Here is a 27780-nt window from a genome sequence, read left to right as displayed (position 1 = left end):
CCCCTGGGGGTAATGTAGATAAACCACACACTGTGGCAACAGAAAAATAATAGTTTTTTTTCTGTTTCTTTTTCCCAGTTCTGTTCTGTGAGTATTTTCTTTTACACCTCAGACTTTTCATGTTGACTGTACAGCTTGTAACATTCAAGACGATATCAAAGCAGTGCAGTGTGAGTAAAAAATAATAATTAAAAAAAATACCATGTTTCCAAGTTATACTGTACAGCAGGGGTCACCAACCTTTTTGAAACCGAGAGCTACTTCCTGGGTACTGATTAATGCGAAGGGCCACCAGTTTGATACACACTTCTGAAATAGCCAATTTGCTCAATTTACCTTTAACTAAATGTCATTATTAATAATTAATGGTATTAATCTCTGCGAAGACACGGATCATGTTAATGATTTCTCACAATGAATATCAACAATGATTTAACAAGATAGGAAACAGATAAATATCAATATGCAACACTTTATTTCTATATTTTGTCTTAGTGCAAGTGTTTTTCAAATTGATAAAAAAATGTTCAAAAACATTTTAAGATCACTTCTACAACAGTCCTAGGAAATCACAATGTCCCATTTTCACTAGCCAATAACATTTTTTAACAAACCATGAATTACTTTGCACCACATTTGTACAAATAATAAATCATGTAAAATACAAAAATAAACTTTCAGATTTTTAAATAAATCTGATTATATTTTGAACTTCACACTAACATCTGCATCTGCAATTTTTTACATTGTTAACATTTTACATAAACAATTGTTACATTTTACAAACACATTTACCAAATCATGAACTGGACACCAAATCTGGTATCCGTTTCTCTGTCAGTTAGTGGGAAGCCTGGCATTGCACGCTGTTTACCAGTATGTTGTACTCTGGTGTGTAACTTGACAGCGCAACTCTGAGTGAGTCTTGCAGATGTGCATCAGTGAGTGCCGCTTTGCCGTCGCCACAGTCGCCCCGCAAATAAGACAAACACATGCTCCTATCACAGTGGTAAAAAAAACTCTACCTCCCATTCGTCGTGAAAATTATGTTTTTTTCTTTTTTCTGCCATCTTTTTATGGGTCAGTCATCTCCTCATTTTTGCTGCGCCCGCTTGTTTCGTCGTAGCGTCTGCGCAGACGCTATGTCATGCGCATCATACTGACCTTTGAACTATAACTAGGTCATAGTTCATTTATATTAAACATTTTTTATTTTAAACATTTTTTTAAACAAGTTTTTTTATATATATTGTCATTTCCAGTTTACATATAAGTGTGATTTAAACAAGAATAGCAATCAAAATAAATTAGATGCAGCTCACTGGTAAGTGGCGCTATTTCAGCTATTTTTAGAACAGGCCGGCGGGCGACTCAGGTGGTCCTTACGGGCGACCGGGTGCCCGCGGGCACCGTGTTGGTGACCCCTGCTGTACAGTATATCGCAGCAGTTTTCAAAGTGTGAGGCGCGTCTCCCTTGGGGGGCGCCAGAGGACTTCAGGGGAGGCGCGGTGCAGGAAAAAATAAAAATATATCTTATAAAGATATGTGTCTCATCACTGTGCAATGAAAACTCGGTGAGCTAGCCCCCAAAAAGTAGCAAAAAAAAAATCCACAAAACGATACCGTATGTCTGATCTTTGCTGTTTCGTGTCAAAAGTTCTATTTCAGCGCGAAGAAACGCTGCTATGTCTCCTGCTCTGTCTCTGCTTTAGTTTGAATCAGTCACAGAGCTCCTGGTTGTTACATAAAGACAAAGGGGCTTTAAAGTGAAGTGTGACCTCTTGGTGCGATATATGACCTTTGGGTTTACTTCATTCTGGATCGTTATTGGTGGGTCAAAGGTGAATGTGGGCGGTACTAATCGATGCTCCTGACTCTAATTGGTCGACAGGTGACAAGTGTCAATCATCCACACTCTGTTGTTTTAGCCTTAGCAGCACCGATTGCTGCTACCGCGGCTGCTTCATTCTTTTATTCTTCATTCTCCTTCTTTCTTTTATTCTTTTAATACCGCTTGTTTCAAACATTGCGTCGTATTAAAACTCTTCTTTCCTCCTCTGGGAATCCTCCTGAACAACTTTTGCAATGCTGTTGTTATCTTCTGCCACAGGGTGAAGACATGTTCATTATTAGTCTGGCAGAGTCGGGGCCAGGCTTGGGTCCTGCCAATAAGGCGCGATAACTTTGGGGCTACTCGGCCTGCAAACGTCGGATGAGTGAACATGTTTAAAAAATCAGCTGAAAAATGTTAAATAGTATTTTTTTTTAAGTGAAGATGTTTTTTAACAAAAATGTGTTTAAATGTATTTAAATATGTTTAAAAACACACAAAGATGTTAAAATGTGTTTTAAAAAGATGTTAAAAACATACACATACATGTTTAAGATGTTTAAAAAAAATAAAGATGTGAATGACATTTATTGTTGAAACCTTTTTTTCAAGCCTTCGTGGAACATTCAAAGCAACATCAATAACAGTAATAAAAGTAATAATAATAATTGTGTGTGTGGGGGGCGTGGCTGCTTTTGAGTTCTCTTAGGGGAGGCCCACTATCCCACACTTTGAAAACCCCTGGTATATTGTATTGTATGACTGGCATGCATTTTCTGACTGGTTTTAGGTTGACATAATGCAGTGTACAATATAGTGCTGTGACTAATGATTATTTCCAATTCAATTACAGATTAAGTGATCAATCATTTTGTCTGTATATTGTCAAAAAATCAGCCCAAAACCTTGAAGATGTTACGTTCACGAAACAGCAGCAATCCCTCACTCTAGGCTAGCTCCCCCAGGAAAATATTTGTCTGATTGTCTCAGCCAGCTCCTCTATTCATCCGACTTGTTATTCCAAGATGACACTGACACACAAATCCAGTTCATCCTGTTAATCATTTCACTTACTTAGGAAATATACACACCCCAATTAGAGATTTGGTACAGCGGTACACACTCACCCATTGGTGCGGCGCGTTACTAAAGCAGAGACGGTCGAAGGTTGAGATTGTTGTTTAACTTCTTCTTCTGAGTCATCAGATTTAATGTGAGATGTCTTTTGTCTTTACTCTGGAAGACACGTCATCTCCGCTCAGTTATTTTAGTAGTGAGTCTAGACATAATGTGTCTGCCTGACTGGTTGTTACTCGTGCAAATCATAATCATGAAAACAAATTAGTTTTATTTGACTAGATTCCTGATACTTTCTTATGAATGATGTATATTTGTTGTATCTTTTTCTTCAAAGAGCAGTGTTTCATCTTCCACTCATGGTAGTTTTTCTGTTTTTATCTACAGCAACTGTCTGCAAGTATCTGTGTTTCCACCCAAAGTACCAGAACTTTTAAAGGCTCCTTCAGCCCGTTGTTGGCTGCATTTTACACCACGGTCTTAAGCCCTGCAAAGTTTATGCAAATTAGTCCACTGATGTATGAAAAGTGACGACATTATCATTATACAACAACAATGGTGCCGTATAAAATCTCCTGTATAATTCTCATAAATCTTCTAATTCCCTGTTGATGCATTGAAGCACAATGGTTGCACAGTTTTAAAAATGTAGGCTGAAAAAAATGTGAGTATTCGACCGTCAGAATCAGAAGTGTTCACCACTGCAAACCCTTGAGGTTTCTGTACTTTTGGAGGGGACCAAAGCACAAACAGACCTTTTGGGGGTGAAATAATATTCTGAGAATTTCATTTAGACCTTGTTCCCCGCCGTGGATCAAACTGAATTCCTCTAAAGTCCCTGAGGAAAGTTCCTGTGGTTGTAACGCAGATCAGTACAATAGAGCGGCCTTTAATTGGCCTGAGAGGCAAAACCCGGGCAAAGAAGGCCTCAGAAGTACTCATAGCTGAAGATGATTGCTTTAAATGCAGGGTAATAACAGCAGACGGGTGAGATGAAGATAATCAATGTGTTTAGGAACGGTTGCTTATATGACATAATTAACATCTAAAAAAATTATTAGTTGTTGCTAATAATATCATTTTACAGCTAACAGGCTTTTGAAGCAGAAAGATTAATTTTTATAATTCTTGGCAATATCTGCCTAATTGCTTTAAATTCAACACAAAGCAGAATCCGCACTACAGATTACAGATGTGCATTTGTCTCAGCGCTTTCAATAGAAAGCATGTCTCTTTATGTGCTCTCAGGCTGGCATTTGTTCGAGACATTTAAAGCAACGAACCAAGACTTCTCCACCTGGCGGTCCTGCTCTTTGATTAAAAGTCAACTACTGATCTCCATTGTACGACCATGTGACCTTTCCAAACAGTGGGGAGCCGATGACAGAAAGATGAGCATGTGGAGAATTTTCCCCATTCCGCCCCTCAAAGCGAAGGGCTTTGCTGAGCGAGAATGCCTCTAAAATTCTACTCTTTGTTAATGCGGAATTATTCCTCTTACTGTAGTGTAATATTGAATGCCTCATTACAACAGCCATCACCCAAGACCAGGCTCACAGCACACAGTCAGTGACAGTAAAAGTAATTAGACCACTTAACAGATGCTAGATGCATTTAAATTGAGAGAAAGACTAGGATACATGCAAAGGATGTGTCTGAGACGCCTCTGACTTCAGTGTACATTTTTCATTTTCCGTCACTTTCTGTATTTGTTTCCCCGCTGCTTTGTATTTTTTTTTCTCAACCGTCCTGTTTTAGGACTATACTGATGACACCCTTATATATCTGCCTGTCTCTGACCTTTTCAGCGACACAATTTCACACTTAAGCGCAAACGATGAAGTGTCACCTTGAATTTCCTATCACATCACCACCAGCAATGATGGACTGACAGCGAGCTCTTCTTCTGTTCCTGGCAGTAGCTGTCGAGCCATTCACTGTCAAGGCCCTTTGAAGGCCCTTTTGAAAGGGGTCACTTTTGGGTGGGGAGGTTGAACTGCCTCATTTCTCAGTCAAAGCAAAAGCAGCAAGGGACTGGTCATTACCATTTCAGTCAGAATCCAAGTGAAATCCGGTTGAGAAAGCAGCATAAATGAGATGCATGGGATATAAAACCTTTTTATAGTATTAGTTCAGAGGCAAAGTCACAGTAATAGTTTGCAATTTATATCAATTTGTGATGCTCTTACCTCGTGCAGATCAAATACACTGTAGGGCCTGATTTTCAGATGCCACTGCAGAATCAATAAGTATTATGAGAAAGCTAATGAATCTTCATTTTTTTTGTTTACTTCTCTCCATTGGCCTACTGAGATGGTATTCATTATGCCATCATTGGTAGTATCGAGAGAAGCAGCGCTAGTGTTAATAATTTGGGAAGCCTGATTTGAATGTCTGCCTAATATTAAGGGTGATTTTTCATATTGTAGTTATTAGCTGACACTCATGAGCAGCGCAGCATAGAATAGTGCAGGAGAATAAGATTAACTTCAGTTTGATTTAAGTAATATCACTGAAATTACAGAGCAGTGGTAACAAGTAATAAAGTTGAATTGCCCTGGCAGTATTGAAATCATTTTTAGAAATAGGTGCTACGAAGTGGTTGAAGGAAGGATTTTTTTTCTTCAAGATCAGATACTATTAGAGGTAATAGAGGATGAAACGAGGAAACCAAAATGATTTAGGAGGCAGTGGGTGATGTGAGGTGTTTTGAAGAGATGAGATTGAACAGTGATGGAAGATAGGAAGCGGCTCTGCTGCTCCGTCTTCAGCAGAACTCCAGGGATATAGATACGAATGACTCCAAAGCACAAAATACTGTGGTAGGGATGTATGACCCTGGTAGTTATCTAGCATGTTCTTGGATTTTGTTCACCTGTGCACCATTGATCAGTCTCAGCCCCGTTGTCACCCAAGGCGCATATACACTCTGCAAATCACGCTTTATCAACTTCACTTTGTAAGGCAAACAACAAGGCTTAAAGTATCGATAGGAGCCAATAAGATGCAATTTCCCTAACTGGTTGTCAGTTGTTATTGTTAATGATCAGCTATTGATTAGTCATTGAAATCCCAGCATGAATCTTTATTTGAAAAGATTGGCTGTTTTTGCTTTGTGAAAGATTTCATAAGTGGTAGTATTAAAAAGGCACAGACAACTAACCCTAACCTCAACCTTAACCCAGTACACATTGCTGTTATCCAAACCATGCAGGTAAGGTTAGGATCAATATAACATAAACTGCTTTTTGGGGGGGCTGATGTGGCCCAGTTACTGAAGCTGTCATATCAGACTCAGACCAGCTCAGTCGAGCTCTGAGTGACAGCCAGTTTTCAGAGAGGAAAGAAAAAGAGTCTTGACTGAAAATGCTTCAAGGGCATGTAATGAATTCATTACAGCTCTCTTTTTTTCTTGTTACTGTTTCTCAAGTTTCACAGCTTAATGAAAAAGTTTTTTTCGTCTGGGGAATAAGTGAAATCCTCTGGTCTGTCTGTGAGGCTGTGAGAACTGCTCGTCTTTGAACCTGAGCCTCCTTGTAAAGGGAGAATGAGCTTATGTGCTTTGATAGAAAAAGAGAAGTCATGCTTCTTCCTTCTGTTCTGTATTAGACTCTCAGTGCATGAAGCGAGTGAAGCATCGTGTTGTGTTTTGGACTGGATAAATATGATGCACATTAGCTTTCTGTTTGTGCCAGCAGCTCATTACGATAGTTCCACATACCTTTTCTCACATACATACCTGTATTCACAACGCCAGTGATACAATTATCCTTTGTACCCATTTACATAACTCACAGGTTGAGGAGCTGCTGTTTAGATTCTGTTTCTCATTGTGTATCTCGTTACCATTTACCACTGCAATAGCCCAATTTTCTCCACAGGATCATTACAGTTTCATCTGTCGTTGTTGATTGTTCATGCCTTCCTTTGCATACCAATGAGGCTTTCCACTGCGAGGATGTCAGTGAAGAGTCTGTTCTGCCAGTTATAGAAACCTTAGACAGTGAGACTTAAAACACTACATAGATAAGGTTTCTTTTTATTCTAGCAAAATAGGACATTTTTTTCATATTCAAATTGCAACATGAAATATCAAAATGTTCTCAAAAGCTGTGTTTTTAATCATAGCTCACAGTATTAACAGTGTTTTAACAAGCTAGAGAAAGTTTTTTGGCCCGTCCACACGAGTAAGTGTTTGCCGCCGCCGCTAGACGCGTCATAACAACAACAATGGCGGACTACAGGCTTGTGCTCGTACTACAGAAACTACTCAGTCTATTACAGCTGCTACAACAAAACCTTCTGCCACATACAGGCCTGGCATATGTACTACAGCCTTTTGGGTCGTTTCCAGTGAATCCGTGTGGACGCAGATATTTGTGGAAACAACGCCGTGTTTATGGAGATTTTTTTCAAAATGACAGCGTATTGGGTGAGGCAGTGTATTCGTGTGGACAGGGCCTTAGACGACAGTGGATTTTACCTGTTCAAATGATTTTTAGTATTGCAAATTATGTAGCCAGATAAGATTAATCAGATTAATTGGATTATGACAGAATTAAACTCTGGTTAAAATGATTTTATGTCTGGATTGTAACATGGTTTCACATGCAGTCACTCAGTATCATTTTAATATTTCAAAAAAACAATCCACTTTCAGATTAACAGTCTAGCTGACTCAAAGATGTAAATTGTTGGCACCTAGCTTGCTAGGTAGTTTTGGCAGATCACTGAGCGTTACATGTTTTCTGTTTTGTTCACTGAAAAGCTCTGAAGTAATTCCCTCACACTGCAGCTCCAACAGCTGAAGTATTGAGCTGTCAACTGCATCAGTCAGATATCAAACCTTTCTCACCAGCCGGTTGCTAATATTACTCTTTGTGGATGACTAGAACCATGAAAATGATATTTTTTGAAAACTAGTGAATGTATGATGTAATTCTGATCTCCCATGAAAACAAGGTTTGAACAAACTGGATTTTTTCTCGTCGGAACTAGTTTGTGATTATGATGGGTAGACACTGATCTACTATACTATTACTACTATTCCTATTAACACTTCTGGAGTTCTAGATTATAGAAAATAATTGCAATTTAAATTGAAAATATGATATTGCTTTGAATTATTTGAACCATTCAGCTTTGTCCCAGTCCCATAAATGACTGATGGCAGCAGCTGAAGTATCGCCAACAGACAATTTTTCTCATTTCCTCTTAATATTCTTTCACTGTTTGATTCAGTCATGCAAGGATGTGTACCTAAGGCTGTGTGAATCTTCTGTTTTGACTTCTGTTATTCAGCAAAGCATATCTTTGATCAGATACAGGGAGACAATCAAATCCAGTAAATCCAAACCTTTTGAAGAAAGTGTCTTTGCTTTCCTCATAGCTCTGCATCTGGATCTGATCCAGCATATAAAGTATTTCTTCTAATTGTAGTGTCATATTCTAGCTGGTGAAGATGAGAGACCTCAAGGCGTGATGAAAGGAAATACCTCAGAGGAAGAGTATTAATAATAGGAGTGTGTGTGTGTGTGTGTGTGTGTGTGTGTCTGTGTGTGTGGGTGGATGAAGACTGAAGAATCTGGATCAAAAGATCCCCTGGGATATTGACACACACACACACACACACACACACACACGGATACACACAGAAATTATTGCGTCATTCAAGCTACAAAGCTACTACCAGTGGTCACATTCTTGAATTATATGAGTCAGGTCAGAGTATATTCACTAGAAGGTTTTTTTTTTCCAGCTTTCTCTGTGTCTACACCCCTCCATCCTCATACACATATACATGGGCATACAACGCTTCTGTTTCCACAGACCCTCCATGGACTCTGTGACTCCTTTGACTGATTTTCCTGAACAGATCTGTCCATTTTTTATCTGGAGTCATGCATGTCGTGCTGTTAGCTGATTCTCCCACAGTCCTGAGCAGCTGTGTGATTGATCAAGGTCTCCTGAGGAAACTAGTATGGAGTCCCAGCAGCCAGTGGCTGAACACAGGTGAGGCAGAGATTGCAAGAATGTGTCTCATTCAGGAATGAAAGTGTGTGTGTGTGTGTGTGTGTGTGGGGGGGGGGGGGGGTGGGGGGTGGGGGGGGGGGGTAGGGGGGGGGGGGGGGTGAGGGGCGTGGGGGTGGGGGGGGGGCTTTGGGTGACTTTAAAGTAGGATTTTTGAATAATTTAACAGAAGTTTCCAGAACAAAAGCAAAATTTCACATTCATAGCTGCGGTGACGGGATGGGAGGTGAAGAGATTTAAAGTCTGAGTGCTCTGTATTTTCAATTAGAGAATGTTTTTTTTACCCATATAGGAGCAAAAAAAATTCATCAATCAACATATTGGCTGATATAATTTTTATGTAAATAAACACACATTTCTTGCAGTGAACCCTCAAACCTGAAACATATGTAATGGAAGCAGGATTATTTTTACTATATATATATCTATATATATAATATATATATATTATATATATAGTACAGATTTTTTTAAGTACACTGAGAGACTACATTTGTATTATACGCATTGTACAACAAATAGATACGATATATATCTGCGATAGATCAATATTGGCTGATAGAAAGTGCCGTTTTTTTTATTGTTTTAATTTTCACTTCATGAAGGTAGACAAGTTCCTTTGTAATTATACAGCGCCATCTTTGAGGAGAAAATGTTGTGTCTTGGAGGCAGAAATCTGGAGTTATGACTTAATCAATAGTATCGATCATCAACTAGGTTTATTGTTGTTTGTGTTGTCGGGCGGTAGTTCACACACACTGAAGGATGGAAAGAGTGCAGGAGTGTTGATTTTTAAAGATTTCCAGAACTATTGGGCTCAGATGTGACCTTGACAGAGGGCAAAGGGATGTGTGTGTGTTTAAAGGCGAGTGCCTGTGAAGGGGTTTATGCTGTAAAACCCTGATAAGCTGAACCACAGGCCCAATCACACTCCTGCCATCTCACCCACTGACATAATGATTTCAACACAGCTGTCAGCTGTCTGCAAGATGACAACCGCCACATGTGTGCTGTGTGCTGTATATCCGTATATATATTTGTATTGATGTATTTGTACAATGTGTGTACATGTTCCATCTGTTGGCATATGGACATATGCATGAATGTGCATGTAAATGTCTTTGTAAGTGTACCTCTAACATCTGTGCACAACATAGTCCACCGTGTGTGTGTGTGTGTTTGTTTGTGCGGGGTCGGATAGGCGAGCAGAGGTAGAGCCAGTCCACCTGCTTCTTCAAACAAGAAGAGTGAAGACAGAGACAGAGGAGGCTGGAGGAAACGGTGGAGCAGGGTCCCCTGTGTTTTCCATCCCCGGTTAGATTGAGCTGGAATTAAATTTCACAACAAAAACAAACAATGGGAGACAGGCACGCCTACCTGCTCCCCTCCCTCCCACTTCCACTGTTCTTTTCATCCCTCCCAACCTCCCTCCCACCCTTCCTCTCTGTGTCTCTACCCCTCCCTGCTTTTGCTTTTCAGCCCCGGTCCTGTCTTTTCCTATTCCTGTTTTTCTCCCCTCTCTGCACTCCCATCACAGCAAAGAGGTCTGATGTAACCAGTCATTTACACCACAGAAGATAATTTTCCTTCAGGCTGTGTGAATTAAGTCAAGTCTAGATGATGTCAGAGGTCACCAGACAGGGATCTGCAACTCCTTACGTCACAATATTTGGCAAAATTTACCTGATTTATCACATTGACATGCTCTAACTCTGTGAGTGGCACTAATGAAAAATGGTTTCAAATGTAATGTAAAAGCAAGATGTTAGCAAAATTCATCCTCTATAAAAAGCTAGAACTTAATTCAATATTTTAATCTAAAAAAAGTCGGAAATAGTTAGAAATAATTATTAAGTTGAAATTCATTCATTATTATTTTTTTTAATTTGGACATTTTCAAATTGCCTGTTCTGTCTGACTCAGTTATGTTTTGTTTACGGACATAAATAAGAAAGAAGAAAAGCAACTCTTGGAAGCTCGAACAGTCCAGCTCTTGTCGCTTGTGCTCAAGTTACTGTGAAATATCTCACGTGAAAGTTCCGAAAGCCACAGGAAATGAGTTGAATTCTGCCCAGGGTAAACACTGCTTAATGCTTTTTGATAAAAGTTTCCTCCGTGGTCCAACGTCACCAAACATTCCCCGGCTGTGTTGGTGTTTTTCCGTGGCTAATGGGAAACTTTCCTGCCAACGCCACAGGCTCTGTGAAACGAGCCCTTACTCTCATTAGGCAGGGGGTTTATTTTACTTCACACGGGACAGTGATGCAAGATGATACCAAGAGTGTCATAATGGGGTGTAAGATGTCATTTATGAATGAGTGTTTCTTTTCTAAAGGGAAAAGCACAAGCAGTAAACATGCATGTTACCATGCATCTGATTATTATCTGATTCATGTCACACTTTGGCACCAATTAACTCTTCTCGTCAAATTATCAGGGTTGCGAAGACAAAGTCTCTTCAGTGAACACAGCTATTCTCAAGGTAATCCAGTGGCTACGTGGTTGTAGCTTTTGAAGCCACCTACCTCTCTGTGAACTCTCTTTTTATATCAGATTACACATGGACTTTGACCCACGGTGAGTGAAGCTGTCATTTTGCCAGCCTGGCGGCTGTGTCGCCTTCCTTTCCCCCAGGTGCAGCCGAGCTGTCCTTGCAGCAGGGTCATAGCAGTGCTCTGCTTACTAGGGCATTGGAGTAGTCCACCTCTCCGGGGATAGAGAGAGAGCACATCTCTGTTTAGCTGCACAGAGGTGACCTCTCACCTGCAGGCTTGATGTGATGATTGGGAGGTTTAGAGTCAGGCTTTGGGGCTGCTGTGAATAACCCGCTGTTCACTTAAACGCACTGTCTGCGTCTGCTGGAGCTCCGCTTTCTGTTTATCTGCCTGCCTTCTCAATCTATTAGCGCTATCTATTTACATTTTTTCACCATTTTCACCAACAGGCTGCGTTTACATGTGCTCACTAATGTTATGTGAATGCACCTGAGCCTGCTTTCTGCGATGGACTAAAAATGGAGCGGAAATAATTAGCTGATTAATCAATAGAAGAAAAAAATGCTTATCTAGTTCCAGCCTCTTACATGTGAGGATGAGTGATAGTGAGATGAATAATGAGTATCTTTGTGTTTTGGACAGTTGGTTGGATAAAATCAACTGAAGATGTCGCCTTGGGCTTTGAGAAATTATGACGACCATTTTCCATCAGTTTCTAATATTTTCCAGGCAAAACAGTTCATTGAATAATTGAGAAAACAACTCGCAGATTATTAGTTACAGCATTCGTTATGAATTACATTAGACAAAACTCAGATTGTGATTCCATTTAATTACATTTAGTCATTCAGCTGACCCTTTTATACAAAGTGACTACAGTGTGACAAGGGCATGTTAGAGCAGCAGTAAGTACTACCCCCATAGAATCAAGGTCCAGTTGTAGAGGGGGATAGATTTAGCATTTCCAGTTGTTGTTAGTGTTGGAGAGAAGGTCCTCTTTGAAGAGCTGGAGGTCTTCAGGAGGTGTATGGGTGGAGTCAGGCGATGAGAAGCTGGGTAATGTGCTCTTGACTGAGAGTTCATGGAAGACCAGGGTGTTACAGTCATCTAGTCGTGAGATGACTACAGCGTGACTACAGTAGTTGGGTAGCAAGTAGTCAAGTAAGGCCTGATTTTTCTTATGTTGTGAAGTGTAAAGCGGCAGGACATGATTAGAGAAAGTTAGCTGGTCATCGGTCATGACCCCTGAGTCCCTGTCTCATGACCCAAGTTTTGTTGTTGATGTCATGGTGTATAGTAAGTTTGGCTGGGAGGACCAGCAGTTCAGTTTCTGAGAGGTTCAGCTGGACATGGTTGAGCCTTCATCCATATGGATATATTTGAGAGGCATACAGCCTGGCATGTGTACATGTCAGAGTTCATAACCTCAATACTGTATGTCCGTTGTGCAGAATTATTCAAAGTTCCAAGTAGTGAAAGCTAGGATCTGATGTGATCTTCACATATTCTTTGATTTGAGATCTTTGGCCTCTTTGTGGAATCTAATCCTATTTTTTGTGTATCTCAAAGTAAAGTATTGGAAAGAGAAACTCGGGTATTGTTCCAACATTAGTGTCAAAAAACAGTTTGCTCTACGTCAGCACCTCCTCCTGTACTACTTCACACAATGCCTAAAGAAATGCAGTTAAGGTGTATGCATATTCTTTCTCTGTTTATAAAACCACAGCACTTAACATACGATGTGATTACACAACCACAGCTGACCACAATCGTAATTGCCCTGGCAAAGGTAAAGTAAAGGTGTTTACATGGGCTCTGCCAAGTTGACATTCAGTTCTTACATTATGCTTTAATCACATTTATGTGCACGTAAACACCGTCACTGTCTCTTTCCTCACTCTCACTTTGTATCTTGTCGTCCTCGCTCTCTCACATACACACACACATTGTCTCTCTCTCTTCCTCTCAGCGGTGTGTATCCTGCCAGATGAGCATGAGGCGGGAAAAGGAATGTAGCGCCGCTCTGTTTACCTCTTCCTCATTTTCTCTCTCTCTGTCACCTCCCTCCTCACTCTCTCTCTCTCTCTCTCTCTCTCTCTCTCTCTCTCTCTCTCTCTCTCTCTCTCTCTCTCTGTGAGTATGCTCAGTCATTCAGCTCTGTGCACCGCTGTTGTTTCGTGAGGCTGGAGAGCCTGTGGGAAGCCAGTGATTGGGGAAGTAAGCGCTTGTGTCGGAGCTGGCTGCCTCAGACGCAAACTACATGCAGCGCCAGGGGGCTCGGGGGCTGTGGATTTTAACCTGCTCATGTCCAAAAAAGATGGATTTGTGGAGCCTGTGAACTTTGGAGAGAATGTACTGCACGTGCAGTAGACATAAACAGCTCCTATTTGTCATCAGGGATTGTGGGAGAGATGGAGTTCTCTGAAATCTGCCGCTTATCTTAAGCACTGTCTGATGGAGATCTGTGACTGAGAGGTCGGAAACCCTAGAAGTGCGAGCCAAATCCTTGAGATGTAAGGTGGGGAGCTGTATTACGCATGATTTAACAGGCAAAAGATACAGCTCAGCAAGGTTAACCACAAAGACATCTGTTTTACCTGATTACACCTGAGACGGAGGGAAAATGACTGGCTGGAGGCAGGGTTAAAGGAGTATCCTGTGATGTCAGACTTCACCTGGGGCAGTTGTCTGAGACTCTGCTGGGGCAGCAAGAGCAGACTTCATATCCAGGTGTGTAAACCACGCCAAACCTGACTCATCATCCCTTCTCTGTTTGGACTCAGCCCCTTAACTCATTTCCTCACCGCAGCTCCTCAATCCTACTCTCAAATCCGCAGCCACTTCTCAGTTTCTCCCCATGGAGCCAGTCAAGAGAAGAGACAAGACACTTTGATTAATGTGACTACCAGTAGCCCGCGTCTGATTCCATAGCACTAGAAATAGAAAGTAGAAAAAAAGAAACGGCGGCGGTACTTGTGAACTGTCATCACTTGGAACAAGAGAATCACCATGTGGAATCAGTCTGGATACTGCAATCACATCCCTCACCCTGGATATCCCTTCTACCATGCACCCTGCAGGTATGCCCGCAGACCTCTATATATACCTTCTGCTTCCTGTGCAGTTACAGTAACTTGTTAAAGTCGTATGTTGTCTTATGTTTTCACCATGTTTGGCGATGAAAGTTATTTGGATCACTTTCAATCTTTGGTGTTCCTCAGGGGTCATTGCTTGGCCCCTTGTAATGGAAATTCGTTGATCAGATGAATTTGATGTAATGCATCCTTGTCTGTTGTAAAATAAGACAAGATGTTGATGGTTTAGTCTTCTCTGGTTCAGAGTTTGTGACCTGACTGGTTTGTCAGGAATGTTTGTTTGGCAGCTGGCTCTAACAGAACACAGAAAACTGGTTTGTGCAAAATAATAGAAGTTAGTGAACAGGCAGGTTTTTTTAACGGCAGAGGGAAGAACTCATGTTATCATGTTATCTAAAAACACTCCTACAGTCAGGATGTGGAGCTTTTGAGCCTGACTATATTTTTTTTATAAAGAACACTTGATTAAAACACATTACATAAGATTTTGCTCATCCTCTTTTATTATGTCCCTGTTCACCCCCTCCAACCCTCACTTCCCCACGCAGTGTGACATCATCACATTTATCACAAGGTTTCAGATGTGACCCAGTCTCAAATGAACACCATCAATCCTCATTCCCCGAGGGGAGAACAGACCCCTGCCTACGCCTCTTTTTCTGTCAGATACTGTAATAGTCTCTAACCTCTAAAGACTGCTTGAGCTCAAACACCAGAATACTGATTCGCCATTACTAGTTATTTATGAAATCCCTGTGTGGTTGAACATAATGAGGACATAAAAAATGAATAACATGATAAATGACAGTATGTGTACATGCATTATAAAAAATAGAAAATAGTTGTATATATTGTTGTCTATATTCATGTTGTGCACATGGTTTATGCAAATGTGCTAGTTTTGGTGCACCAGCAGCAGGAGTGGTAGAGGTGGTCTGCACCGGGGGGGAGACTTAGCTGATGAGTGAGTCATACCTCAGACCACTGGGCAGGTCAGTGACCTGTCAGATCAGCGAGCGGGAGAAAGAGAGAGGGAGAATAGCCAAGAGCTCCAAAACAAACTAACCTTCGCTATTCACTCCCACTCTTCTCTCTTATGGTGAAGTACTCTGACTCATGCTATGAATGTTCCACCTGTAGCCCCGTCACTTCATGCATTCAAGTTAAACATGACAGTTTACATAAAAGCAATGTTCAGCATGCTTAAGATGCAATAGAAACAACCTGAATATCTGCAGGAAATGGACTATTTACAAATGTATTTATTTGATTTTTCAGTGCTTGTTAAGTCCTCGTTGCTTCAGTCATCCACGCCCCTGTTACCCATCTTCTCATCTTAATTTTTAATCCTCTTTTTTGGATTTACCGTCCTTTGAGGGATTTTATGTTCACCTGCACATGCCTCCATCCTGAAAGATTGACTGCTGAGTTAATAATAACAGACACTCCTACATCTTACTGACAGAAAACGTTTCTTTGTTTACAGTGAGGGTGTTATTAAAACATTTTACAGGATACGAGGAAGCTGACAGCTATTAGATCTTTGACTTTCACAGAGGAGGAAGCGACCAGGTTTCAATATTGTATTTATCTTTCCTATCATTTATTTATGAGCTTTCCTCCAAACTGTCAAAAGCTGTTCATGTAATTCAAACTGTTATTTAACAATAAAGGTGAAAAAAACAAAACAGTAAAAACAGTAATACAATATGGCGGTCTGATGGCGCTCGTTCTATGACCACAGTGAAAGTCCAGCGATCTCTTGCAGAGGTCGCTCCAGTTAATGATCACCTCACCTGTCAACAGACTCGTCTTTGACACGACTAGACTCCGCCCCCATTCTTTGCTTAATCCAGAGTGTTTACATTGAAATGACGAGGCGCTCATTGGCTGTTTGAGGAAGCCCTTTGCTGGACTCTGTTGTTTGGTTTGCTAATCCGCCATAATCCAGTGGCGTCAGTCAACCACGGAGGCATGAGGTGAGCGTGAAAGCTTAATGAAGACCTGCATGTGTGTTGGCCTCAGACTATTGAGTGTGTGTGTGTGTGTGTGTGTGTGTATGTGTGTGTGTCTGTGTCTGTGCATGCGTACATGAGTAAATTAGACAGTGTATATTTATATTTGCAGTGTTTGTGAACAGTACTAATTGTAAAGAACCAGAAATAGTGACGGGGAGTGACATGTGAGGGTCATGACACAGATTCAAACTCACAACACAGCATGTGCCGTGTGCTTCGACCTGCATGCAAGGATTTTATACTGACTTTACGCTGTGTATACTGTACTGTGTGTCTGTGTGTGGGTGCATGTATATATGTGTGTGTGTGGGCATGCAAAGCTGTCAGCCTCACAACGGCTAGGATGTAAATGGATTTGGCTGGTGGCCCATCAGGGGGTGAATGGAGCAGATTGTCTGAAAGCCTCACATGCGCACACACACACCGACAAAGTACTCTGTTACACCTGCTATTTCACGTATATATATATATATATAGACAAAATAATTTCGCAATGCAACGTCCAATAACTCCTAATTGACTGTGTTTTAACTTTAAAGCTACCCTAACCTCCCATAAATATTAAGATGGCGAAACAAGTGTGATCGCCTGCTAATCTCTGTGCGTGGTCTAAATAATGTGTGTGACAAAACTCAGCTAGAAGAAAATCCATTACAGTGTAGCCATCCGGTTTCTCTTTAGTTTAGGTCGTGAAATACATTTGTGAAAAGGGATTCTTTACCTCTGAGGTCATGAGGACGAGCTTTTAGCGTTTAACTTCATCTGAAGGCAAAGCAGATATAACTAAGGGCAGTGTGATTAACTTTAAAAAGACGGGCTCTTTAATGTTTTTTTTTTAGAAGCAAAGAGAGGACTATATATATCCAGAGGCAAAATACTTTCATAACAGTTCATAAAATATCTCATCTAATAATTTGGGGAACTCTTTTTCACATTTCAGCATCTTCCTCATATTTCAAATGTTGAAATATGAATGCAACAGCTCTGTGACAGGCTACTGTACTGTACAGTAGGTGATCATGGTTAACAGCAGTTTTTGTTTTTTAATAAGAAAACAACATAGCATACAGCATAGTACATAGCCTGAAGCAATATAAATTTTGCAGCCAGACATTAGTCTGTGCCAACTTTTTAATACCAGCCAGCATAACAACTGAGTGTTGGAGCATAGATTTTTTTTCTGGGACAAAGAAAGAGGAAAACTAGATTAAACAAAATAAAATAAACCAAAACATCTGATAAAATATGTCCATAAGTTGATTTACCACCCTGGTATACACACACACACACACACACACACACACACACACACACACACACACACTCACACTTGAATGCCTCTTGTATTATTTCCCAGCGTCCAAACAGAATTGCAGGAAATGTGCAAAGAAAAGGGCACCAACACAGAAATCTGACCAAGCGTCTTATCCTGGGAATTTCCAGGAGAATCTGTCATTCTGTCTCCATAGCTGCCCTCCTGAGCGTCGACACACTACTGTGCTGTGGATGTTTGATGCGACTGACACTTTGACAAAATGAATTCCCCACAAGTCACTCAGAGAGAGGGCGCCCTTCTGTCACAAAGTGCCGGGCTGTCACAGCAGCAGACTTGGATGGGCCTGGACTATAGAGAAGAGGGTTGACATGGCTGTGGTTTTTTTTTTTTGACATTGTGGTTTGTCTGTGACAGTGGTGACGTGGTAAAAGCACAATGGGTTAACTGTCAGTTTTCTCAACAAAGTCATAAACCACAGGAGAGCCAGACTCCTGCTCTCTGATGTTAACAGGAAAACAAAAGTTAACAAAGCAGCTCCAGAGCAAAATGAGACACTGTGCAGTGTAGACAAGACCGAAAGATCAGAGTGATGTGTCAAAATGTGTCTGTAAATGGATTCAGATGGAAACCAGCATCAACTTTGAGAAAATATCTTTATTTTATCAAGCAAAAATGGCAAGATTTCCAGCTTCGAGAGTGGAGAATCAGAAATGTTAAATGTATCGATTAAAAGATCAATCAATAATCTTAAAATAATTCTTAGTTGTAGTTCTGATCAGATTACAAAAAATGGATGTCTAAAGTCAAGGCCAATTTTAATTTAAAACACTTATTTTAATGTTTCTAATTTTTGTCTGATTAGATAATGGACTGCATAGAAGTGTTTTTGCACATGTGAAGCAAGTATACACTGATCAATAATATTCTCAACATTTGTATATTAATGCTGACTGTTGAATCAGAAGTTTTACTCGGCATGTGATCAGATATAAACAAGTTTCACAATATTGAAAGTTGTGCAGCTTCTCGGTCTGAAAATGTCTGGAAAAAGTAATTTTCACTCACAGAGAAAGCCATTATACTTTCATGGCATCGTATTGTTGTTGCTTCTGCATCTCCAGATTGTCAACATTTCAGCAACAGCCTTGCTTGTTTGAGCCCAAATGCCATGCATTTTTCACGTCAGTCAAAGGGGCCATAAAACTGTCTCAGCCTGTAGTGGAACAATGCAAACTGAATTTCAATTAAAATATAAAAGCAATTTCCCTGTGCTCATTAGCCAGTCACACTCAGTTTATCTACAGTGTATTCTGCTTGGCCAGGATGGTAAATTAGTATGACGTCCAACCTTTCATCCTCATTTCACATTCTTAGACGGGACACTGTGTCCAAATGTCAGCCTTCTTATAATTCCAGATTTGTCTTTGTGTCAACCTGCCGAATTCATGAGGAGTGGGCAGAAATACAAACAAAGTTGTTTTCTCGATGGAGCAGGGGCACTGAGAGTTCACTGAAGATTTGGTGGCTAAATCCAACCCCGAAAGCTGCTGGTGGCGAGTGTAATCGTTTTTTTTTTATTTTTTATTTTTAAACATTGGTTTCATCAGATGTGGGTGCTGTGACAGGAGTGATAGGATCAGGGCTGAGAGGATAGACGTCTGAATTACAGCGAGATGAGAAAATATCTCTACCGTCCTATAAAGTTGCACCTAAAATCTTGCTGGATATGGGTCATTAAAGTCAAACGATATAGTACAGATGGACGGAGCGTAGCTTGGAGTTCCTCTCAGAAGCCTCACCTCAGTTGATTTTGGCTGGAGAAGTGTTGGCTTCTGTCTGGGCCTCAGCCTCAGAAGGTAGGAAAGACTGGAGTCACAGCAGGATTTTGTCCTCGTCTCAGTGATAACAGTAATAGAAGGGCTGTAGCGATATACTAATCTCACGATACGCGATATTCAGCCAACGATATGATTCGATTTGATACAATTCGATACGATTACATAATTTTCTTTTAAGATTAAAGATTGATTTTGGTGACATCTTGTGAGTGTTCCTTTGACTTGGATTAAATGAACTGAACTGAAAACTGAAAGCATCAATTACACAATATATTGCTCTGACTGGGCAGAGTGTACAGCTTCCAAATGCTGGACAAAATGAATCAGATTTTTGTCATATCACACCTCAAACAGTACTAGTAAAGAGTTTTTGAATTAAAATATTATTTTTCAGTCCGTTTGTCCGACATACATATGCAGTTTTTCAACCAAATATGTGAAGAACAATAAAATAATGCCCTTTCAATAAAAAAAGGTCCCATGTGTTTTTGTCTCATTTTTCTCAGGCATACCACTTAGCAAAGCAAAGAACCTTCAGAAAGTTGAGCCTGTCCTGAACATGTCATTCAATAAAAATAGTATTTATGAAGTTATTCTGTCACTCTGCAGTCACTCTGGGCCCTCTGTCACTCTGCTCTGTGTGCCCCCTACACTCTCTTGTACACCGCCTTTTGTTTCTCTGTTGTCCCTCCCCCCCAAGACCCAGGAGTCCTTTGATTGGCTTCAATACGTCATAGATACATCCACTGATTGCACGGTTGCATAGAACAACAAGGACGTGTCGGATAGACACAAACCCCACATCTTTGTTTTTAGTGGAATCTCAGGAAAACAGTGCAATAAAACCACATCTCTCTATTATGAACCGTTTCGGAGATATTCACAGATAGGTAAAACTTTAGACTTTTTGGGCGCATCTGCCCAATCTGTCCCCAGAGGGTTAAACCGAAGTGGTGGGAGCACTTCTGCTTTTAAGCATGAAGGTGCTGGACTTATGTTCGCCGCCATTCTCTTGAATCTCGTCACTCTGACTGCATACAGGAAGAGGAAGACGTCGGCGTCTGTGTAAAGAGAGTATCTAGACGAGGATTTGAATGGGACTTAATGTATTGATACTCTGGGGAAATAAAATATCTATATCGCAGGATCTATAAAATTGCTCAGCCTTAGTAGTCTGAATTGTTGCAGCACTGCAGAGACAGTCACTGCCAGCAATGAGTGAGTCAGGTATTCAAAATATTTTGTCATTTCTTTTTTTAGTTCATAATTTCCTGGTAAACGATACAAAAAGTTGTTTATGACTCATTCTGCAGTTGCGGGAGTGTACTTTGTTGCATATGGTGCTACTGGAGCAAAGTGCTTCCTGTTCGATAGTCTGAGTGATTCAGAGGGCTGCTGTACACAGACATGCAAGAAGTAAATAGACACCTTCATTCAAATTCATATTAAAGGTGTCTATTTACTTCTTCCTCAATGATTACTGTACAAAAGCACAACTTCATAACTCCATTCAATGATTTTGTTAAACCTGGATTATATTTTGTACAAAATCTCCTTCCTTGCTTTCCTTCTTACTGTTTTAGTTGTGTTAGTTTAGTGTTATCTCTTTCCACAGCAGGTAGCTGTTTACAGAGAAAAAGCCTCTAAACACCCTCTGTACGCTGCCTGCTCAGCACCAAACGGCAGACAGACACAGTAGTTAAGATTTAGCAGGTAAATTCTGTGGAGCATTTAGCAGCTTGAAGAGCCAGATATTTCCCTCAGGGGTTGGTAGCGACCAAACACAGAGCTGAAAGAGAATGAATATTGGACTATTGGCAGAAACATGATTCCAAATTTATGATTATAACTACTGAATGTGTAAATAAACAAGAGTTTGCTAATAAGTTTGCCGTGTCAACATATTAGATTATTTAAATTCTTTAAATTAAACGTTCATGCAATGTTCTCTTAAGGCTGATGTGAATTTTGCTCATTTTGTTGTCACAATCTTATAATGTGACAAACTGGGAAACAGTTTTTAACCTGTCATGTTGAAGCAATACTGTTTTCTGCTTGTGGATTTAGATTTATCCGGTTTAGTCCTGTTTTTTCCCTGAAGGCCATTAGGTTGGAGCACAGGAGATTTTTTTCTATTTAGATGCCTCATTATGATATAATGCAGCAATTCTTAATAACAGGATGATAATGTGTTGATGCACTCAGGGGAAATCAGACTAAATTATATAGTTTTTTTCTGTTGTAATTATCTTATTAAAGAGTGAATGTGCTGTTAATGTAGATATAGTCTACAGAGTCTTTGCAGATTTTAAATAGCAGTTCTATCAGTGATGTGAGCTCAGAAAGAAACAACCCCTCTGCTCCCATCCCAGAGCTGGATGTGTAGGATTTCGATATCAGCCTGCCTCCTCTTTCTCGATATTTGTCACTGAAAACCCTTTGAGCTTGCCAGTCTCTCAGGTCTCACATTACGCCCCAGCTGGCCTGGTCCGTGTGGGCAGCACAGCTCTAATCCCTGCCTAATCTGAGACAGCTTTGTGTGTAATCAAAGAATCCACTGTACATGCATGGAGAGGCGGAACTGTACAGAAAAAAAACACACATCCAGGTTACACACTATATGGTTACAATGTAAACAAACCCAAAGGGCATGAGGAGATTGGTTGCATTACTTAATATATCTGTTGAAATGTAAATGTTTGTCTGTTTGCAGCACATGCATAAAGATGTTTTAAACTCTGATTTATGCGCAGCTGTTCGACTCAGTGGGTGGGGATCAGTGAAATAGACCCACCCGACGGCTGACTTGATTACAGTTCTTTACTTAAAAGATGATTTGAATGTTGCCCATGCCTCAGCGTTGCTCTTCAGTTAATATTTTTTGCCCAGCCGTCACTGATCGCTTTTAAATAAATCGTTTAAGATTTTGGGAAATCGCTGATTCGCTCTCTTTATGAGAGTGAGATGAAAAGGTTGATACTGATCTCATGTCTCTGTGTGCTTAGTTAGCATAAAAACTAGGACCAAAGGGAAACATCCAGTTTGGCTCCATCCAAAGTCAAAAATCTGATTTTTTTTTTTTTTTTGTCCACATGACAGATTTACTTAACTTTTAGCTCTGTAGTGGTCTTGAGTTAAGCTTGGTCTTTCCACAACATCTTGGCAACTCTGTGTGTGCTGTTTGGTACTGGGCAGGTAGATACAGAGGGTTTCTTTGAGCCTTATTGCTGGAAACTGCTATTTACTGGATGGCATCTCACAATCAACTATACAGTAAATGTTCAGGACATAAAACCAAAACAATACAGAAGCTTCAAATGGTTTAAAAAAACCTCTGCAGAGCTCCAGAGTTACGTCTTTGGTGCATATGCCTTACAAAAGCATCACTCTTCTGTGTGATTTTATGAAGCCCGGTATAGTATGTTTGGCACGTTAAGTGCGGAGGAAAACCGTTAAGCAGGACAACCCAAACACATTTTCACTGCATGTATTTCACTTCCCACATTGGCAACACCAAACAAAGAAGAAACTCTGTCTCGCATCACTCTCGGTGGACTCGAGCAAGGGAAGCGTGGGCCGGAGCAGAACCGGAGTGATTCTCCTCAGTGTCAGTGGGTAGACTGGATTCCTCTCTCCACCTTCTAATGAGGCATAAAGTGCCATTGTATACCTGGGTTTTGCCACAGAGGTCCATACTTTTTAATAGTTCAGCTGCAGTTGCCTCTAAAAATAGATTAAAGCTATCCTATCCAGCAAATTAAAAACGGGCCGCATTGAGATGTAACGTGAGATTTTTTGGCGGAGATGGATTGTATTTATTATTTATATTTTCTGGCTACATTTCTCTGTTGTCTTATTAGATTTTAGGCACATTTGTTTCCTGGATAATAAATGCCACTGCAGATCTGTGTACCCCTCGTGCGAGAGGGACTGTTCACGTCTTTGAAGCCAAGTTTCAGTGAAGTGATAAATGTTGCTGTAGTGGCTAGTCGCAGCAGTGCAAATCTAACACTGATAAAAGTCTGAATATCTGAGATACTTTTTTCTCTGGAGATTTTTGGGAAACTTGGCTTTAGTCTATTTTTAGAAGCAACTGATGCATTTGGGGCTTTATACTTTCTTGACTGTAATAATGATGGTGATGGTTCAAATGCCAGAGTAAGGCTTGACTCTAATAATGTTTGTTCATTAGATCTTATTCACTCTAAGACACATGTAATCATACAGGTACAGGTGTTTCATAGTAAAATGTGTTTCTGTAAACTTGTACAAAAGGAAGGTAATGTAATAAATAATAATGGAAGTAATAATGTAAGTTTATGGAAGTAATAAATAAATTAATGTAATCTTAGTGAAACTAAATAAGTAGTGGTAATAAAATAGTAATAATAATGATAAGAAGAATAAGATAACATAGATAACATTATTGATCCCACACGGCTCACAATATACAAGGTGGTTAAGAATACTCCCCACATATGAAAGAAAAAAAAAGTACATACATAAATAAGGAGTAAAATAGATGAGATAAAGTATAATTATTATATATTATTCTTAAGATCCTAGTGGCTTGAGGGTAGAAGCTCTTCCTGAGCCTCTCAGTGCTGCTCTGGTGTACCTTACATCTTATCAAAGCACTATTCGGGTGGTTAGGATCCTCAAAGATTCTCCTAACCTTATTTTCTGCAGCGTCTGGTATAGATGTCGACTAGGCAGGGTAGAGTATTACCTATTGACTAACTAAAGGCTTGATGCTAGTCGTACTAAACATTAGACTATTGACTTAAATACACTAATACTCTGAATATTACCCTGTGCTAGGTATTGATAACATGTGCTTCACGAGCATTGAAATCAGTTGCATTGTGTGCAGAACCTTATGCAATTCTCACACAGCCTCACTTGCTACCCCATAATCCATCGTCACAGTTCAGTCATTCTTTCTCTCCTTCCACTGTGATTCACATGATTGTGTGGAGAGTAATGTTGGCCTTACTCTTTGAGCAACAGCTGCGAGTCCTTCGTCAGTGTCTGCACTGGATCGATTCGCCCGCGGTACTGCTCTGCATTCAGAAACGCTGTGACAGAGCTCACAGCCCAGTGAAGGGCTCTGAGTGTAAATAGATGCTTTGGTTTATATGGGTGAAGCAGTGGTACAAGGCGTAGGCATATGTATCAATCAGACTGATGGGAAATGGACAGAAAGAAACGTCAGAAACACTTCCAGTGCTTGTCGTCGTACATTTTTGTTTAGGAAGATGAGTGGATTGAAGCGTGGGAGCCGGTTCATGCAGAGAACTGGAATGTGCCACTAAACTTAAGTGACATGTACTCTCAGCTATGCATATCCACTCTCGGTTGATGCAGCCGTGCTCAGGATCGCACAATATTTTTGCCTTTTGAGATAGTCATGTCGTGACTGGAAGATCACAGTCATTTACTTCTGCAACATTCCGTGCGACAACTTGGCCAAAACAGGTGGTAGACTGCACATTGGGCCCTGATCAATCACGACTTGCTGTCATTCGGGTGTCACATACAGTGTGTAATCCTGCTTTTTATGAATGTGAGAGAACTTGGATCTTTTTTATCATCACTTGGCAACGGACGTCAAACTACAACTGAAATTGTGCCCGGCTTTATAATTAGGTTTAATCCGTACAGCGTCTGCCTGGCTCATCATTGCAGCTCACTTATAGCATTTCATTAGTCCAGATCCACCCAAGCATCCACCCTCAGGTTCCAGTTGTAATTTGTAAGCGGTTTGGATTTATTATCATCACTATGCAGGTTTAACTTTATGCTGTGGCTGGTCTAGACACAGAAAATTAATTGTATACTCTCTGTCCATGTAACAATATAACTGTTCCCAGTGTATTAGAGCGAAATGTCTTATTGTGTTTGGCTGAGGGGTACGTTTGATTTGTTCATGCTCAGAGTTGTGTTACCACTTTTCATCACCTGGATTAGTGCAGTATATTACCTAAATTAAATGTGGGAGCCAGTGCTTTGATTTAGTCATATTAAATGTCAGAGGGTCCTGCAGTGTCACATCAGGATGCAATTTAGTATCGCCCCATGGCATTTAGAAGCATTTTCTCAACCCAATCAATAAGATGCTCGTCAGTCGGCCTCAAGTGGGGAAACATCTACATGTTTGTGTGGGGGCGTGGTCCTGTCTGTCTCCTTCTGACTGGGCTGTTTTTCTATCTGTCTCATTCATTCTTCTCTCTTCTGTTATTTTGTGATGATTCTGGTGAAATACACAAATCAAACCCCGTCTCTTAATATATCAGTTTGTCTTGAATAAAAGCAAATGAAGGAAATTAAGTCTGCTCCTTTTCTTTGTCTTCCTATCTGAAGATAATATCTCTGTGGTTGAAAAAAAAAATTCTTTCTTTCTGGCATTGTTAATCAATCATTTGACACCCATTAAAAAAAAAAAAAAAAAAACATTTGTTCAATGAAATTTCCAGAGCAGATGTCTGACACTAATGTAGATCAGTGTCTAGTGACTTCACCAGAATATCAGTCATACAGTACTAGTATTTTTAGGGGAACAAAAGCATTTGAAAGGTGTCTTCGTCATGTTGCAGCTTGTTGCAAAGCTGTTTTGCTCACTCGACTTTGTTAACTTGCTCAGATTTGGTTTATGTGCTCCCAAATATGTAAATATGTTATATAGTTAAATTGTTTGCAAAATCACAAACGATTCACTACAATTACAATCATCATTATCTATCAGTATGGTGTATGGTGTTTCATCTCAAGGATATTTTTGGCATTTGGCCTTCATTTGCTTGAGAAAGTAGGAGACTGTACAGACGGGAAATGCAGGGAGAGAGAGCTCATACATACATAAGGCACTTCCCATGTGTTTAGTTTTCTGTTGTGTTGTGTGTGTGTGTGTGTTGTGAGTATGTGTGTTGGAGCTTTCCCTCTCTCATGTACAGAACTGTCAACAACTTTAAGAAACATTATGGCATCACATTTCCAGCATCTTATCTTGTCTTTGGTTAGTTAATTATTTAAACTGTTTTCTGTCTTTGAATCAACTCTCATTCTCACACACACACACACACACACACACACACACACACACACACAATCGCTTCCCCTTTCTGAGACAGGGCCCGTCGGACGCTGTTGAAGTGTTTTGAATGTGAATGCAGTGTAGACTTGCATGCTAGGCTCTCAGTCTCCGTGCTGAGACCCTCGCTGTCCAGCTAAAAGCTGCTCTCCTGTCATCCACGCACACACACCGTCAGGAGAGGTGTTGCTTTAGGAAACACTCTTTCTTTTCTCAAAGCCTAGCATAGAGTCCTGCTGCTATCAGGCAATATTTATTGCAATGGACAAGAGTGGGGGCTTATTTAAAGCAAAAGATGGCCTCATCTCGATGTTGCCATAGCAACATAATGTCCCGAAGCAGTCTCTTGAGGGCTGGTGGTGGTGGTGGTGGTGGGGGCAGCATCACCAGTAGCAACAGACATGGACACCACTCCGTCTACTGTTCCTGATTGGCTGTGATGGACATCTCTATTACAGCACCATCCCTCTACACCACCCTCCCAAAATCCAGCCACAATCAAGATAGAACAGCTCATCAGGGCTGAAGAATCCCAATCCTGCTACTTGATGGGGATGCAATTAACTGTCAGGGCCACTTTATAACCCGTGCGCCTGTCTGGGGAGTGTCGCGGTGGTGAGAGGTGGAGCGGAGCGGGGCGGGGTGGCAGCTGTTGCGATGGGACATGAGCTCGGGCAGCAGTAAAGATGACAATGATAGATATGAAATGAACGGCAGCAGTTTGTCTAAAACACGTTTTTTAAAATTCAGACAAAATGTGTTTTGTGAGAGCAGGAGGTCGAGGAGAGGAATGTAAAATATGAAGTGTGCTCAGATGTCAGCAATGAGAGAGAAAAACAGAGTGGGAGGAAAGAGAAAAAGAACACACACACACACACACACATACAAAAGAAGTTGGAGCATAAGTGGTAAAATTCTGTTCGTGATAGGAGACAGGAGGTATAATAGAAGAAGAAAGGTCACGAGGGGGAGTATGGTTGTAAGCTTGTATAGCTTAGTTTGCCGGATGTTCTATAAATAGTCCCGTACA

The 27780-nt window shown here is 40.6% G+C and overlaps 1 protein-coding gene across 11 annotated transcripts in view; it reads left to right on the top strand.

Moving 5' to 3' along the window:
* Positions 1–27780, top strand: part of LOC104937143 (pleckstrin homology domain-containing family A member 7) — a 135861-nt gene that overhangs the window by 23707 nt on the left and 84374 nt on the right. Inside the window, exon 1 of one of the 11 annotated variants that reach the window (XM_019261063.2) lies at positions 13587–14513. The exons of the other annotated variants lie outside the window; for them this stretch is intronic. Within the exon in view, the coding sequence (XP_019116608.1) occupies positions 14443–14513 (71 nt within the window). The 5' untranslated portion in view covers positions 13587–14442. Of the gene's footprint in view, positions 1–13586; positions 14514–27780 lie in introns of those variants that run through there. 11 annotated transcript variants of the gene reach the window in all.

Source organism: Larimichthys crocea, unplaced genomic scaffold, assembly GCF_000972845.2.
Source record: "Larimichthys crocea isolate SSNF unplaced genomic scaffold, L_crocea_2.0 scaffold434, whole genome shotgun sequence".
Classification (NCBI taxonomy): domain Eukaryota; kingdom Metazoa; phylum Chordata; class Actinopteri; family Sciaenidae; genus Larimichthys; species Larimichthys crocea.
This window is presented reverse-complemented; position numbering and strand designations above follow the sequence as displayed.